General features: G+C 37.2%; 2 protein-coding genes across 3 annotated transcripts; one reads left to right on the top strand and one right to left on the bottom strand.

Moving 5' to 3' along the window:
* Positions 1–2,468: 2,468 nt before the first annotated feature.
* Positions 2,469–9,936, bottom strand: ArgRS (arginine--tRNA ligase-like protein). 2 transcript variants are annotated; one of them, XM_086976845.1, is made up of 13 exons: positions 9,811–9,936; positions 8,055–8,192; positions 7,738–7,827; positions 7,337–7,477; positions 7,025–7,112; positions 6,687–6,846; positions 6,338–6,509; positions 5,676–6,059; positions 4,537–4,617; positions 4,027–4,166; positions 3,637–3,787; positions 3,270–3,439; positions 2,469–2,890 (listed from the first exon to the last, which is right to left on the bottom strand). In XM_086976845.1, exons 1-13 carry the CDS (start codon positions 9,811–9,813, stop codon positions 2,647–2,649), a joined length of 1,962 nt encoding a protein of 653 aa, XP_086832971.1. In that variant the 5' UTR covers positions 9,814–9,936; the 3' UTR covers positions 2,469–2,646. The 2 variants fall into 2 exon arrangements, with proteins under 2 accessions (XP_086832971.1, XP_022643504.1); XM_022787769.2 differs by lacking the exon at positions 9,811–9,936 and adding an exon at positions 9,665–9,804.
* Positions 9,937–10,116: 180 nt separating this feature from the next.
* Positions 10,117–12,988, top strand: LOC111243017 (uncharacterized). The gene is made up of 3 exons (XM_022788014.2): positions 10,117–10,412; positions 10,737–11,079; positions 11,310–12,988. Exons 1-3 carry the CDS (start codon positions 10,344–10,346, stop codon positions 12,464–12,466), a joined length of 1,569 nt encoding a protein of 522 aa, XP_022643749.1. The 5' UTR covers positions 10,117–10,343; the 3' UTR covers positions 12,467–12,988.
* The last annotated feature ends 37 nt before the right edge of the window (positions 12,989–13,025 follow it).

Genomic DNA, 13,025 nt, shown 5'->3' with positions numbered 1-13,025 from the left:
TAAATTCAGATGCGGATATAGAAGGGTGCTAACAATGACTGACTGGGAAAAATAGATATATTTGTTCACAAAAGAAATCGACTGCCACAAAAGCAAATCTAATACATGGATTGCGAGAAAATCGCTTGCGGAACAAAGTCGCGCACTCAAAACACAATAGCGATTGTAAATGCCGGCCGGTGTCGCCCAACAGGAGGTTGCAGAGAGCGAAGAGTCGATTAATTCCCAAGTCTCCTCCACCTTTAGCTATCGGAAGTGGAATTACTTCAACATGTCTTGCTGCGTTTAGCATGAATCCTTTGTAAAAGTTCTAGTAAAAGGTTACTACATGTAGAGGGTTTTTTATCGATCTAGCATTTCGGTTTGAAAGTAAATACCTTGTTTTCAAACGCTATAAAAATTACATCGATGTGCAGAGTTATTAGCACTTCTATACACTCGTAAACTCAGCGTGGATTAGATTTTTTTCTATCCACACAAATTTTGTAGAAATTATATATTATTGTTCGGACCTTAAACGCCGACCCCGCAGTTATTTTTCAACCAGAAACTCAGCTATCTAAACCACAGCGTTGATGCTCGCGGCATTTCACACACGCACATATATAAACCTTTCGTGATTGATCCACGTTGTGTTTATTACTCATCGTAGGTTTTATGCCTCTTCGTGGACAAGCTGTTCTTAGTTGATGTTACCTGATTTATATCGCTTGAATAGGACACTTGCTGGAAAATAACCTTTGCATACAATCGCGATTAGTCACCATCGCAGTAAGCAGTCAACACAGTTAAGTCAACATGATTCCTAAGCCTGTTATTTTAGTCTTCGAAACGGTTTCATGCCGCTTTTTATCTGCTTTCCTAAAGATAATCGATCTTTTTTGGTTTATTAGCCTTTGAGGATAATCTAATTACATGATCGCTCACGTGCACCTTTAGTCACATTTATATATTTAGTTATGGCCAGTAGCACCTAATTAAATGCTCTTTAATTAACGACGAGATTAACCTACTTTAGGAACGGATGTGAATTTCTAATATTAATCACTTTTTTAAGCAAAGAAATAATGAAAATATCTTGCTTACAACGTATTTAGAATAAAAGGCATATTTCACTGATGAGTAAGCTTAACATGCTGACAACTTTAGCTGAAAAGGGCCATATAAAGCATTCAATCCGAACAAATTTTATCGTGTGGTTTTAGGCTTAGTTATTGATAAGGGTCGGGTTTGGACTCTTGCATAGTTCAAAATCACATCCCCAACTCGCATCTAGCTAATATCAGCATTACTTTCAAGATCAAAATAACCAATCTTTTAAGTTTAGGTCTAAACTGACTTAGTATTGTATTGGCCATCGCATGCCTGACCAGTTCCTTTACTCATTGTTAGTACCATAAAACATCACTGCCTGCGCAGACTATGGACTATGTGCAACGGTAATGGGTTACACCTTGCATATATCCTTTGTACGAAAAATGTATAAATGACATTCAACTTGGATCTTTTACCGTTGAGAGCCAAATACAAAGATTACTAAATTTTTCTTTGAAGAGCATATGTTTTAATATCACTACTAGTAATAGAATTATAATATTATTATACTAGTAATAAGTTATACTAGTTTGAATGAGTTAAAATGTACACAATCTTTATACTTCACGGATGTGTCTACACCTGCATACTCTTACCCGTTTTTAGTAATACAAACGCAGATTCTGTAATAGACAAACACATTTCGCATGTTGACATCATTGTTGATTTAGAGTAAAGCTTCATCCTAAATTATCTGAAATTTTTATATATCACATTACGCTCTGCCTTTTGTTAAAAAAAAGAGTGGTATTCCGGCCCCATAGCTCGTGCCATGTAAGTAATGGTGTATGGCCATTTAACGCTTGCATTCACCAGATACTCAAAGGAAAAGTTCAGAATGTATTGAAGCTATCGATTTGTGCACTTAGTCGCTTCAAAACTTCGTTCACCTTTTTTCCGTTTCGTCAGCACCGTCATTCATCTCAAACCATGATAGTTTTTCGAGCAGAGGAATCTTTTGCCAGGATTGAAATTAGCTCTAATACACTGATAAACGCTTAATACCCATCGAGCAGTGAAAATTAACTTGATGACATACTAAGCATAGATAAAAGGCAGGCAAAGCTTGATGGCTTTGAAATGCGTTATTAGAGTGAATTATTAGGAACATCTTTTTTGAGCTAATCCAGCAGAAGGGATAATCTCTAACAAAGCTACGTGAGTGATGACAAGGATTTTTCTTCAGTATATACATCCAACCTACTTCTCTTCAGGATCGTAAGCTCTCTTTTGCAACATTCTATGGGTCATCGGTCCAGATTAAGCACAAAATTATCATTGCCATTAGCAGGAATAACTCATTTCTTTGATTAAAACCTAGCCTGTGGCACTTCGTATGAATCGCATAGGCAGAAAACAAGACAAACAGTACATTTGTTTTGAAATGCATTGTTTATTCAACAGTCATAGTCCAAAAAAAGGGCACGGTCCGTAGTTTTTACCATAGTACTAAGGGTGGGAGGGGGGGGGGGTCGAGCAGTGGGCTAATAGCCACTTGCTTTACTTTCGCCAGCTTTAGAACCACGACATATGTTAAAAGATGCTAATGATTCACATGCGGTCAACGGTTCGGATACCAAGAATACCGAATCCTTTTTCCATAACCTGTGCAGTCGCCTCACACAGTGCCAAGCGACCCATATTGATCTTCTTAATCGTACCGTTTACTTTATCTTTCTCGATGCAGTAACAATTGTCGTAGAACTCGGAGAAGATTGAGCTTAGATCAAATAAATAGTCACACAACGGATGAATGTACAACTCTTCGAGCATTGCGGAGATAATCTCGGGGAACCTGCAACGTGCAACATATTAGAGAACAATATATAATATACTAATAAGATAAATACCTTCAAAATACTGAATATTTGATACGCATCGCCAATTTCACCGTAAATAATAATAATATTGTAAACCGCTGTAGACACATTTAAACAAAATTGCAAGAGAACTCGAAGTCTCACAAATATGAGTTCAATGCACTACAATCACTGATTTAAACGAATTAAGAGCTACAAAGCAAAAGGACAATAACTTAAAATGATATAAGAAAAAATTGCCAGATCCGGTCATAATGTCAAGTACCTAGGACGCCTAAGGCTAAACTAATAGAAGAGTATTTCGAAGCTTCCAAGCCTGTAAAGTATACATATATATATAAGTGTTTGTGTAACCTCAAGAGGTGTTTTGATAGTTTAATCTCTTTGGGATGTTCAAGAAGAACGTGTTTGTCGGCTGTCTCTCGTAGCGCAGTTGTGTTCACACCGGCAGTTCGCGCAATTGAGCGAATTCGGGTTAATGAATAAAGTAAGTACGCTGCTGTCTTGCCTCGGTCGTCTAACATCTGCAAAGGATTGTTGATTTTAATTGATGCGTCAAGTTATTTTAAATGTAATTATTTCAGGCTTTATATCGAGTATTTCTTTCCGATGAGAATTTGAAACATGAATATCCAGCAGAGTATACCTTAATTTAGTCACCATCAACAACTTCGTCGTATTAGGCTTAAGCGACTAAATGCTCACAAAATAACATACGAACCCGATCAAATGAGAATACATAATCGTTTTGCCTAGAATTTGTGAGATCGGCGAATTTGATGCAACCAAATGCCACGGCTTCCTGAGCTTTCTTTAACTCTTCCGGAGTCAATTCCTTATCGCGACCTTTTAACTTCAATTTTTCTAGACACCTATAAGGAAGTTCATCATGAATAAAGACACACAGATAGTAAAACCACAAAACAAATTTAGAACTTCTTCAGACAATTTATGTTCTGCTAAAACACGTGGTTATTTGAAAGGCACATTGGAATTAGCCTCAATATGTTGTTTTATTAAGTCCGAACTTAAGCTTGAACATAAGTTTCTGCGAGATTTACTGCATGCATGAACGATTTGTGTTATATTAATCGTTTTAGCAACTTCGCACCTTTCACAGCCTTCATCAAGCAGGTCGTTAAGCTTGACGGTGTCTCCAGAGCGCGTTTTAAACTTCTTACGATCCTCACCAAGTACCAAGCCAAATGCCACATGGTCTAGCCGGACGTGGTTGGGCGCGTACCCCACAAGCTGAAAATTAAATTGTTCTTATCATTCTGCTTGACTACAATATATTAGCGATATTTAGTTTTATTCTATTGAAAATTAATTAAGTCTACCCTTTTCTGCGAACGCCTATAGCATTTTTGTTGTCAACGCAGCATCATTAGCAAGTAAATTATCCCTAGATTTATTATATTTAGCTTATTATTCCAATCTCGCCGTGCTATCCTGTATGTATCTGACAAACAGTATCTATTTATCAAATGCAATGTAACATTATTATTGTATTGATATAAAAAAAACTATAAAAAATAGACAAAATAGCAAACGTTTATTTTAGTCGAGACTACTCTGATCTATGTATTTATTAAAAATGCCATCCGAGCCTTGTTCTCACCTTGGCACAATCAAATAGGGTCTGAAAGTGCATACGCTGGCCGCCATCGACCACGTAAATGATCCAATCGGCTTTCTCCACCTAACGAACAAGAGCAAGACGTATATTAGTTACCAAACTTTTCTTTATAATAGTCCGTATGTTTCGAGTTTTACATCCGGTATCGCCGCTAGACATCCTATCAGATGGCTAGTTCCTAGTACGAAACACGAAAAATCGTGTGTACGTTAGGGTTCGAATCTAAACCATAACGTGCCCGTAATATTATCAGGCAAATACATTACTCATTAAGCTGTTACGGGCATCGTTTATAATTGTCTGCTACGCAAATAGGCTTGCAAGCGTGATACAAGTTAATTAGTAGTTATCCATATGCAAAACAATATCAAGAAAGCGATTATTTAAAAATGTTTATCAATACCAATAGTAATAGTCGCGTACTAATGCTGATTGTTAACAATTGTAAATGTTTGGAATCGCCGCAGAATTCGCTGCTATTATTAACCGTTTTTTTCTGATTTGCCAAATATGCTTCGATTTCCTCGAACATAGTTCACATTTTAATATGTAGCAATTTCAAATAGTCATATTCTCTAAACCCAATTTAACCTTAAATGCAGAAAGCCTAACTTCTATCGTATTCTATATAGTGCGCTATATAGTTCACAACACAATGCTACCTAGAAGCTATGACAGGAAATTGAGAGAACTTTAAAAATGTTTAGGCTGTTTATATCGTTATATGGGGCGGAATAAAAGAACTGACGAGACGTAAGCAAATTGACGCAACCGAACGTTTACACCGTAACGAGTTATTCTTATATTAAGATATCTGTATGCAGTTATATGATTTAGATACTGCAACTATTAGTTTCGCCTTCACGGCTGCACATTAACATTCAGACGTCAGAGTGACAACAATCTGTGCTGTGGCATTATAAGTGTGAAACACTAAACACATTTTAGTAAACATTATTCACTTATCGTTTCTTTTCAGAGCAAATTACAATTTAAGCAAAAGCAAACTTTAGCTTATATGTTCTCCAACCTTTTGTCAACCATAAACCTACTTTCCCCAAGAGTAAGCCTATTTTTTCTAAACTAAAAAGATGAATCGGTCTAAATTTTGGTATACGTACCTCTATACGATGTTTGATACAAGCCATGTCTGAGGTGTCATATGTGTACCCGCCGTCACTTTTGACCATAGTTAGGGGAATTAGTTGTTTATTTGTCGGAAAGAGAAGTTTTCTGCCATCATCTTCGATCAGAAGGTTACGCTTCTCAAGGTCAGCGATCACCTCATTCATAAAATCGTGGTAAAAGCTTTCGCCTCGTTCTATCAGATTTACATCCAGTTTACGGTAAATCTTTTCCAATTCTTTTCGGCTTACATCGCAAATTAGCTCCCATGCCTTTATCATATCCGTGTTTTTGGATTGCAATAGCACAACAGACTGGTAAGCCCTCTTTTTAAATTCTTCATCGTTATCGAAACGGATCTTCGACTCTTTGTAGAATTCCTGCATAAAAACACAAACGGAGAACTGGATTAGTTAGCTTTAGCCAATGCTGTTGTAAATGAAAATGCAGGCTAAAAGTAGTTAAACGGGAAGATAATCGGCACATTCAATCTCCTGAATTAATCATATACTATATATTTGCATATAGGCTGGGATGCGAATAGGTGAGCACCCGGCAACAAGGCCAAATTGATTTTATTGAATGAACGAGTGGTGCAAATAAAATACAGCTTCACATAAACCTAAAAAATGTAAAACTATTTCATATTGAGACATACCTGCAAATCGTGGATTGGAGGAACGTTTTTATTGTAATCGGGAAACTTGTCCATGAGGTGTGCAATAAGCATGCCAAATTGGGTTCCCCAATCTCCAATATGGTTCAACCGAAGCACATCATGGCCAACAAATTCCAGCAAACGACATATAGACTCTCCTATTATCGTTGACCTGTTGATATTGTACAGTGATGTGAACAGCTATTAATAAATTAAGAAGGCTGCTCAACCGAGCTAGTAGAAGCATGAAGCGGATTTGAGAAATGAAGGAATAATAAAAACACAGAACGACATTTTGCAAATACAATTCGGCTATCTTTCGTTCCCAGTGATAACGAAAAGAGCTAACCGCAAATGCCCGACGTGCATCTGCTTTGCGATATTTGGTGACGAGAAATCCACAACCACCCGTTTTTTGCGTGCCACAAAGGGTGCGCGAACGCCCTTTTGAAGGAGTTGGATAAGCTGTGAGGTCACGAAAGACTGGTTCAGCGTGATATTAATAAAGCCTGTGGACGAGTAAAGAAAACATTTATTTTAAAATAAGGTTCAATTACATCACGTCTAATTCATAAAGCTCTTTAGTCCGCATTTAGCGACTGATAAAAACTGAAACATCTGAACGAATTACCGCAGGGAAGTCTCTACACGTAAGACATCTACGAAATATTAGTATGTTTCACTAACCTGGTCCAGCAATAGAAGTTTCCGCAATGATATCATTTGGCGGGAGATATTCAAGAATGCGTCTAGCAATCTCTTGAGGAGATAATTTCTGAAACAAGAAAAAAATTGTTTCATGCGGCATAACTGATATGTTAATTTATGGCGTTTTTAAGTGACCATTGTTATGAGCAGATTTAACACAGGCTGCTCGAATTAAGCATTTCATTAATACCTTGTTTCAAAAAAATGATATAACATTCAATGATAGAAAAAATAATAGATAACCAATCGCTTACTATTAGAATATATAAATCAAATAGTACCCACACTCACCTGTCCAACTCGTTTGTAGTACTGACTCAAAGGCATTGATGCACTACACTGATAGTCACCGAAATTTTCGTTCGTCGATGCAGTCAATGAAACTTGGACACCTCCATCATTCAAAGCCTCTGGGAACGCAATGCTAATTGCCTAACGATCAAAGAAAGCAAAAAGCGAAAAATTTCGAGTTAACCAGGAAGCCTATCATATGAATCGATAAAACGGCAATTCAAACTCAACTATGATGCAATAATTCAATTTACCTCCCAAAATAGCTAAAATCAAACAAAATGCTTCAATACCCTTTTTTGTAATTAGTTTAAAATTCAAAGCTGAATAATTTCATTACCGTTGTTTTTGTTTTTTTTGTAGCAGTCATATCTTATAATTAATATAAACATCGTGCTCACCTGCCTGAAGATGTCCTGAAGCAGGGCGAGCGGACTTTGAGCGCATGATACTCTGGCTTCTCTCACCATGGATTCCTCCGCAGCTACGTTCTGTGATCGATCCGATTATATCATAATAGTGTAGAACAACAAGCCAATTTACACAAAAATAGTATAGAAGTTTGTTAACGGGTCGTTATCTCGGCAAGCACAATTGCAAAGTTATAGCTTGAATGACATATATGAATGTATAACAAAAGCAGCTTTCTTCATACCAAATACCTACACAATGTATTCACGGATTTATTCAATTAAAATCGATGAAGAAAGCAACGAACCTTCTTTAACATTGCGATACGATACTGAAGTTTGGCATTCTGGGTTCGAAGCTTTTCGACCTCCTCTGGTACGCTGACTAGAAGCTCTCCTCGTGAAAGTGCTTCTACTTCATTAGTCAACTCCTGCAATTCACGTTCCTGAAAATACAGTATATACAAAAAAGAGAACCATACATTTCTAGCAATAGTTACTGGAACAACTTCAATTTTACCTCTTCTTAATCAAACAACTTTATTATTTTTAGAATTATAAGTTAATATTTATTAACATAATTATTTATTTTAATAATAATAATACTAATAATAATAATAATAAATACGGTTTTCTTTTTCAGCTAATATTTGGGCTACCGGCTGCAAAAATGCTAATTTTGATTGTTCGATTCCTGTACCATGTAGCTGAACATACCTTAATGGGCAACGACGCAGTAGATTACTACATTTATTATTATCATACTCAGCCGTTATTCAACTCAGCAGACATTTAGAAGGTGAATATTTATTATAGCCAGGCTGGCTTCAGTAAAGGAATGTCTAAAAGTTCTCTTTTACTGACCAACACGCCACCACTTGAAAGCTGTGCACAGTTTACCTAAATTCTTCAAGTTTTTATATTTCAAACTTGACGTCCAGTATCACTGCATTATTCATACCGAAAGTCAGCCAACCCTATGTCTGATGGAATGCCTAGCGGCAATATCGCATTTAAAGCTCAAAACATAGAGCTATCTACGATCTACAGCAACAAAACGTTTGCTAATGAAAGCAGTTTATTTCGCAATACAGCCTCTTTTTACGTTAAGCATATTTATGTAATCTAAATCACGCTGAGTCTACCATGCCGGAGAACTGATAAAATTTATTAAAACGTTACGCTGCCCAAGTAGCGGAAACTAGGATTCTTATTGCTTTATTTATTAAGTCAAATTCATATGAAACGCTAAATATATGCACATATATGTTTGTTTTGATTTACCTAGGTCGGTCTTGGTAAGAATTAAATCTATGAACTTTTTATCTACCCTCCACCCTCAATAAACAAAGACGGTCAATTTGTAATTCGCGTCTGTCTGCACCGTAACCATTAGCCTGATGATGAGTAATTTATTAACTTGATTACGAATAATTCATACATGGAATTCGTTGTTGCTAGCAACCTCCTGAATCCGGTACCTTTACATGTATACAAATCACCCGGTTCACCTTATTATTTAAGAATAAAGTAATAAGAAAGAAAATTCCAAATTTCTATTACTCCTACAGAATAATGTATTACGTCAGTTCGCTTCTACTGAAGCATATGCTCACACAGCGTATTTTTTACGATTTTACGATTTATAATTCATTTAAAAATGTGATCTAAAAATTTTACGATAACATCTCGTTAAGAGGCTCCATGAGGAAAAATACTATATGAGAGTTAGTAGAATAAACTGGATTTTTTTGCAAGTCTTTAAAGGATGACAAAGGCACATGGCGCCGGCCGTCTGTTATCGTCAAGCTGGAGTAATCAAAAATACTGTCTGTTTTTTCGTTAAATGTCTGGATGCCCATGATAATCGATACCGTGACATCCCATTCGACAAACACATGCTATAAATAAAAAATACCTTCTTTTGGAGCATCGAACAAAATTCAGATTCACTGGTAGTTGCCATCGTCGAAACCTACATGAGTACAAACATTCACAGGCAGACACTGAAATGCCAACATATAATAAAAGATCGAATTTGTGTCGTAAGTTTTCTGCTTTTACCATCTGGTCGAAAGTTACGGCATGAATGGATTAAACCGTGACACCGATTGATTCCTATTAAAAAATAATCTTTTACTTGCTTTTGCAACGTGTTCAAGCAGGCGAGCCTGCTTGAACACGTTGCAAAAGGTATCGGTCAGCGATAGCAGTAAACCGTTTTTTTAATCCATATCTCTTATATCTCTATGTTCATATATAGGTGCTTCATTTCATTGCGTGGTCGTTCTCTATTAACTACATTTACACTAGTGAAAGATCACAATACACGTTCCTTTGCGCGTATGTTGTTATTTATTTTCGTAGTCGTCTGCTTTCATTCTGGGTCGGCGATAGAGTCGAAAAACTATTGGCACACTAAACAACGCTGGTGTGTCTGGAAGAGGAATAAACTAAACGCTGGAGTAGTCAAAAGTTCTCGCCAATATTGATCTATTTGATCAAAAGACGGTTACGGTGTTACTCATAGGTATTTTTCGTATATTCATTTGTCAAAGGGCGGTTTCCACTGGTGTGTTAAACGTGAATAAAACGTGATGTTAGTGCACGGCAATCATGTGGTACCTTGGAGCTCAGCGCGGGAATGGTTTACGGTTCGAGATCAGGTAACGAAAATGTTATTCGATGAGATATTTTATATATGTTGCGCAGGATGATACCGAGTGTTACGTATGGCAAGCATTATAATGTGTAAAAACTTATTTTAGCCATATATAATTAAAGAAAGTTAAGTATTTCATAATTTAGATTCCTGATTATTACTCCAAGAATAAATCTAGACGTTTACAGGATACTTTAACTTTCAAATAGAATTAGGCTCATAGCATGCATGTCGAAAGAATTGCAGCGTACATTAAGAAAGCACTATTCGTTTTTCCATTACCAAGAATGCCCATTATAATAAAGGTTTTTTTGTTTTCTTATTTTAGATCTTAAGTTTGAAGCCCGAAAATTTAGAAAAAGCCCAGGCCTCGTTAATTGTGTGGATCCTTCGCTGCGACGTTAAACGTTGTCCGCCATATGTTGAAGCCACCGAACATCTCATTCGAGCCTTTGTTCTTGATGCTAGATGCTCGACGCCAATTGAGAATGGACAACTCGTTGAAACGTTTAGCGGGGCGATCAACAAATTTGTACAGTTGTTTCTTGAGCGTCGGCAACACAGTCATGCCAATCAAACTGAGTATCTAAGTAACAAGCAATTAGCTGAGAAGCTAGACATTCCTATTTGGATAATTGACGTACGTAACGACTGCACACATCATTTTCGCAGTAAGTATATTCTTACTTATTATCGATACTAAATGTAATCTTGTATGAAAGAAATGATACATGTAACGCAGAACTATTTTTAGTGATCCTAACTACATGGCTCCTTTTTGTTTTCGACAGTGAATAAAGAATGTTTACTTTATTTAATGACGAATTATTGTGGTATTAATGAGCAAGAATTAGAATCTAATATTCCTACAAATAATGAGGTCTTCTTTGGCTTTTTACAGGTTCTTTGTCTCTTCTACGACAGGTATCTAACATACTAATCCAGTGGTTAGTGGAAACATATTGGAAGCGTGACGAGCCAATTGTTACTACCCATTCGAAAAGCTCCGAAGAAACCTTAAACTTTAAGGATGTTTTGAAAGAGTATCTTGAGCTGGCTATGACGTGCGGACGGGGAACTGACGACAAGCATATTCATTCTCTGCTCGATCAGCTACGGACTGCTATAACTACTGACGCCGCGGCTTTTGTCAAACATATCGCGGAAGCAGAACTGCTCGTCACGACCAAAGAGGAAGACGCCGAACAGCTGAAGATGACCGCGGTTCCTTTGGCTATGCGACGAACTTGGTTACCAATTTTCCACCTATTACAGGATCGAGTGACGCTGTTATTTATCGAAATTCTGGGACACTATAAGTTGCCTAAGGTGATTATGTCGGGTCAGGCTATTAATCCGCAGATGCGTCTCGTATTGCTGTGGCTGCAGTTCCTTCTCTCTGAGATCGCTGTTTTTAACGGTGATTTTATGGCTTCGTTCCTCAACACTGCACAGCTGATCTGTCCTGCTGGCCTCGTTTGCTCTACGTCGACGAAGTCGATACTAAAGCTCGTTCTTGATCGCGCCGATCCACCAATTTCCCCTGAAAAACGGGGAAAGATTCTTGAGGTGTACAGATTATTTGAAGGAAAAGGGGAGCTAAATCCTCCTGTTGAACTGAAAGCGTTTAAGATGACAACGTTAGATGAAGCGTTACAGCAGAAGACAGAAAGGCAAATGCTTCTCGGCACGTACGTACCGGAAAGTATCGATATGTCCAATAGCGATATAGGGGTGATGCCAGGCTGCCATGGGGTGGGCGATCTTCGTTTAAATTTTGATGTCACAGACTTCGTACCATTTGCTGTGGTGACTCCAGCAGAGCAAATATGCGAAGAAGCTCGTCGACTAGTCCAGGAAACGGCCGAAGAAGAAGAGAGCAACGCCGTCATTCCTGAGTTGGACGTCTCGGTTTATTACCAGAGGCGAAAGCACGTCCTTAGCGGACATGTGTTTTGGAAGAACGTACCAAATTCCACTCAGCATGATTCTAGCGGTAACTGTTCTGGTTTAAGCGATGATATTGGTATTTATAACGAGGGCACAATATACTGCTAGTAACGCGCTGCTAATTATACGCGCTTAATGGAACCATTCTTTATTCAACATTAGTTAATTATTTAGTGCGGAAGAAGCCTTAACTTCACAGAAATATTGACTGGCTACTACGTTCCTCATATTTATAGAAAAAATTGTAGGTACCTATAATGGTGATAGTAGATTCAATGTCAGACAAAATCTCATCGAGTTGAAACCTAGGTATAATTTGCTAGAGCGGACCTGCCTTTGTCGACTTCCTCAACAGTAATAAAGACTACGTTGCTCTCGAATTTCGCGTCAAAGGCTTATCTTGTCGAACGAAAAATTACTTCGGTAAACCGAAGAATATTAGTTCTAGTTGTACGTACATTGAAAGAATGGACTACACTTTATTGAGCATATAATTTTGTATATTTACTTAGTTACATCAATATTATTTATGTCTATAAAGCAAGTGTAATAGTTACGTATCGAGCCCAATGTAAACTAATCTAAATCGATATAAAATTGATGAGAAATATGAATAAAGCTTTCCTATTATGACAGTGTCTTTTTTCATATTTCTAAAAGGAACTTT

The sequence above is a fragment of the Varroa destructor genome, unplaced genomic scaffold (assembly GCF_002443255.2).
Source record: "Varroa destructor unplaced genomic scaffold, Vdes_3.0 BEIS01000001.1, whole genome shotgun sequence".
Lineage (NCBI taxonomy): Eukaryota > Metazoa > Arthropoda > Arachnida > Mesostigmata > Varroidae > Varroa > Varroa destructor.
The sequence above is the reverse complement of the archived record's forward strand: the minus strand, read 5'-3'. Positions and strand labels throughout refer to the sequence as shown.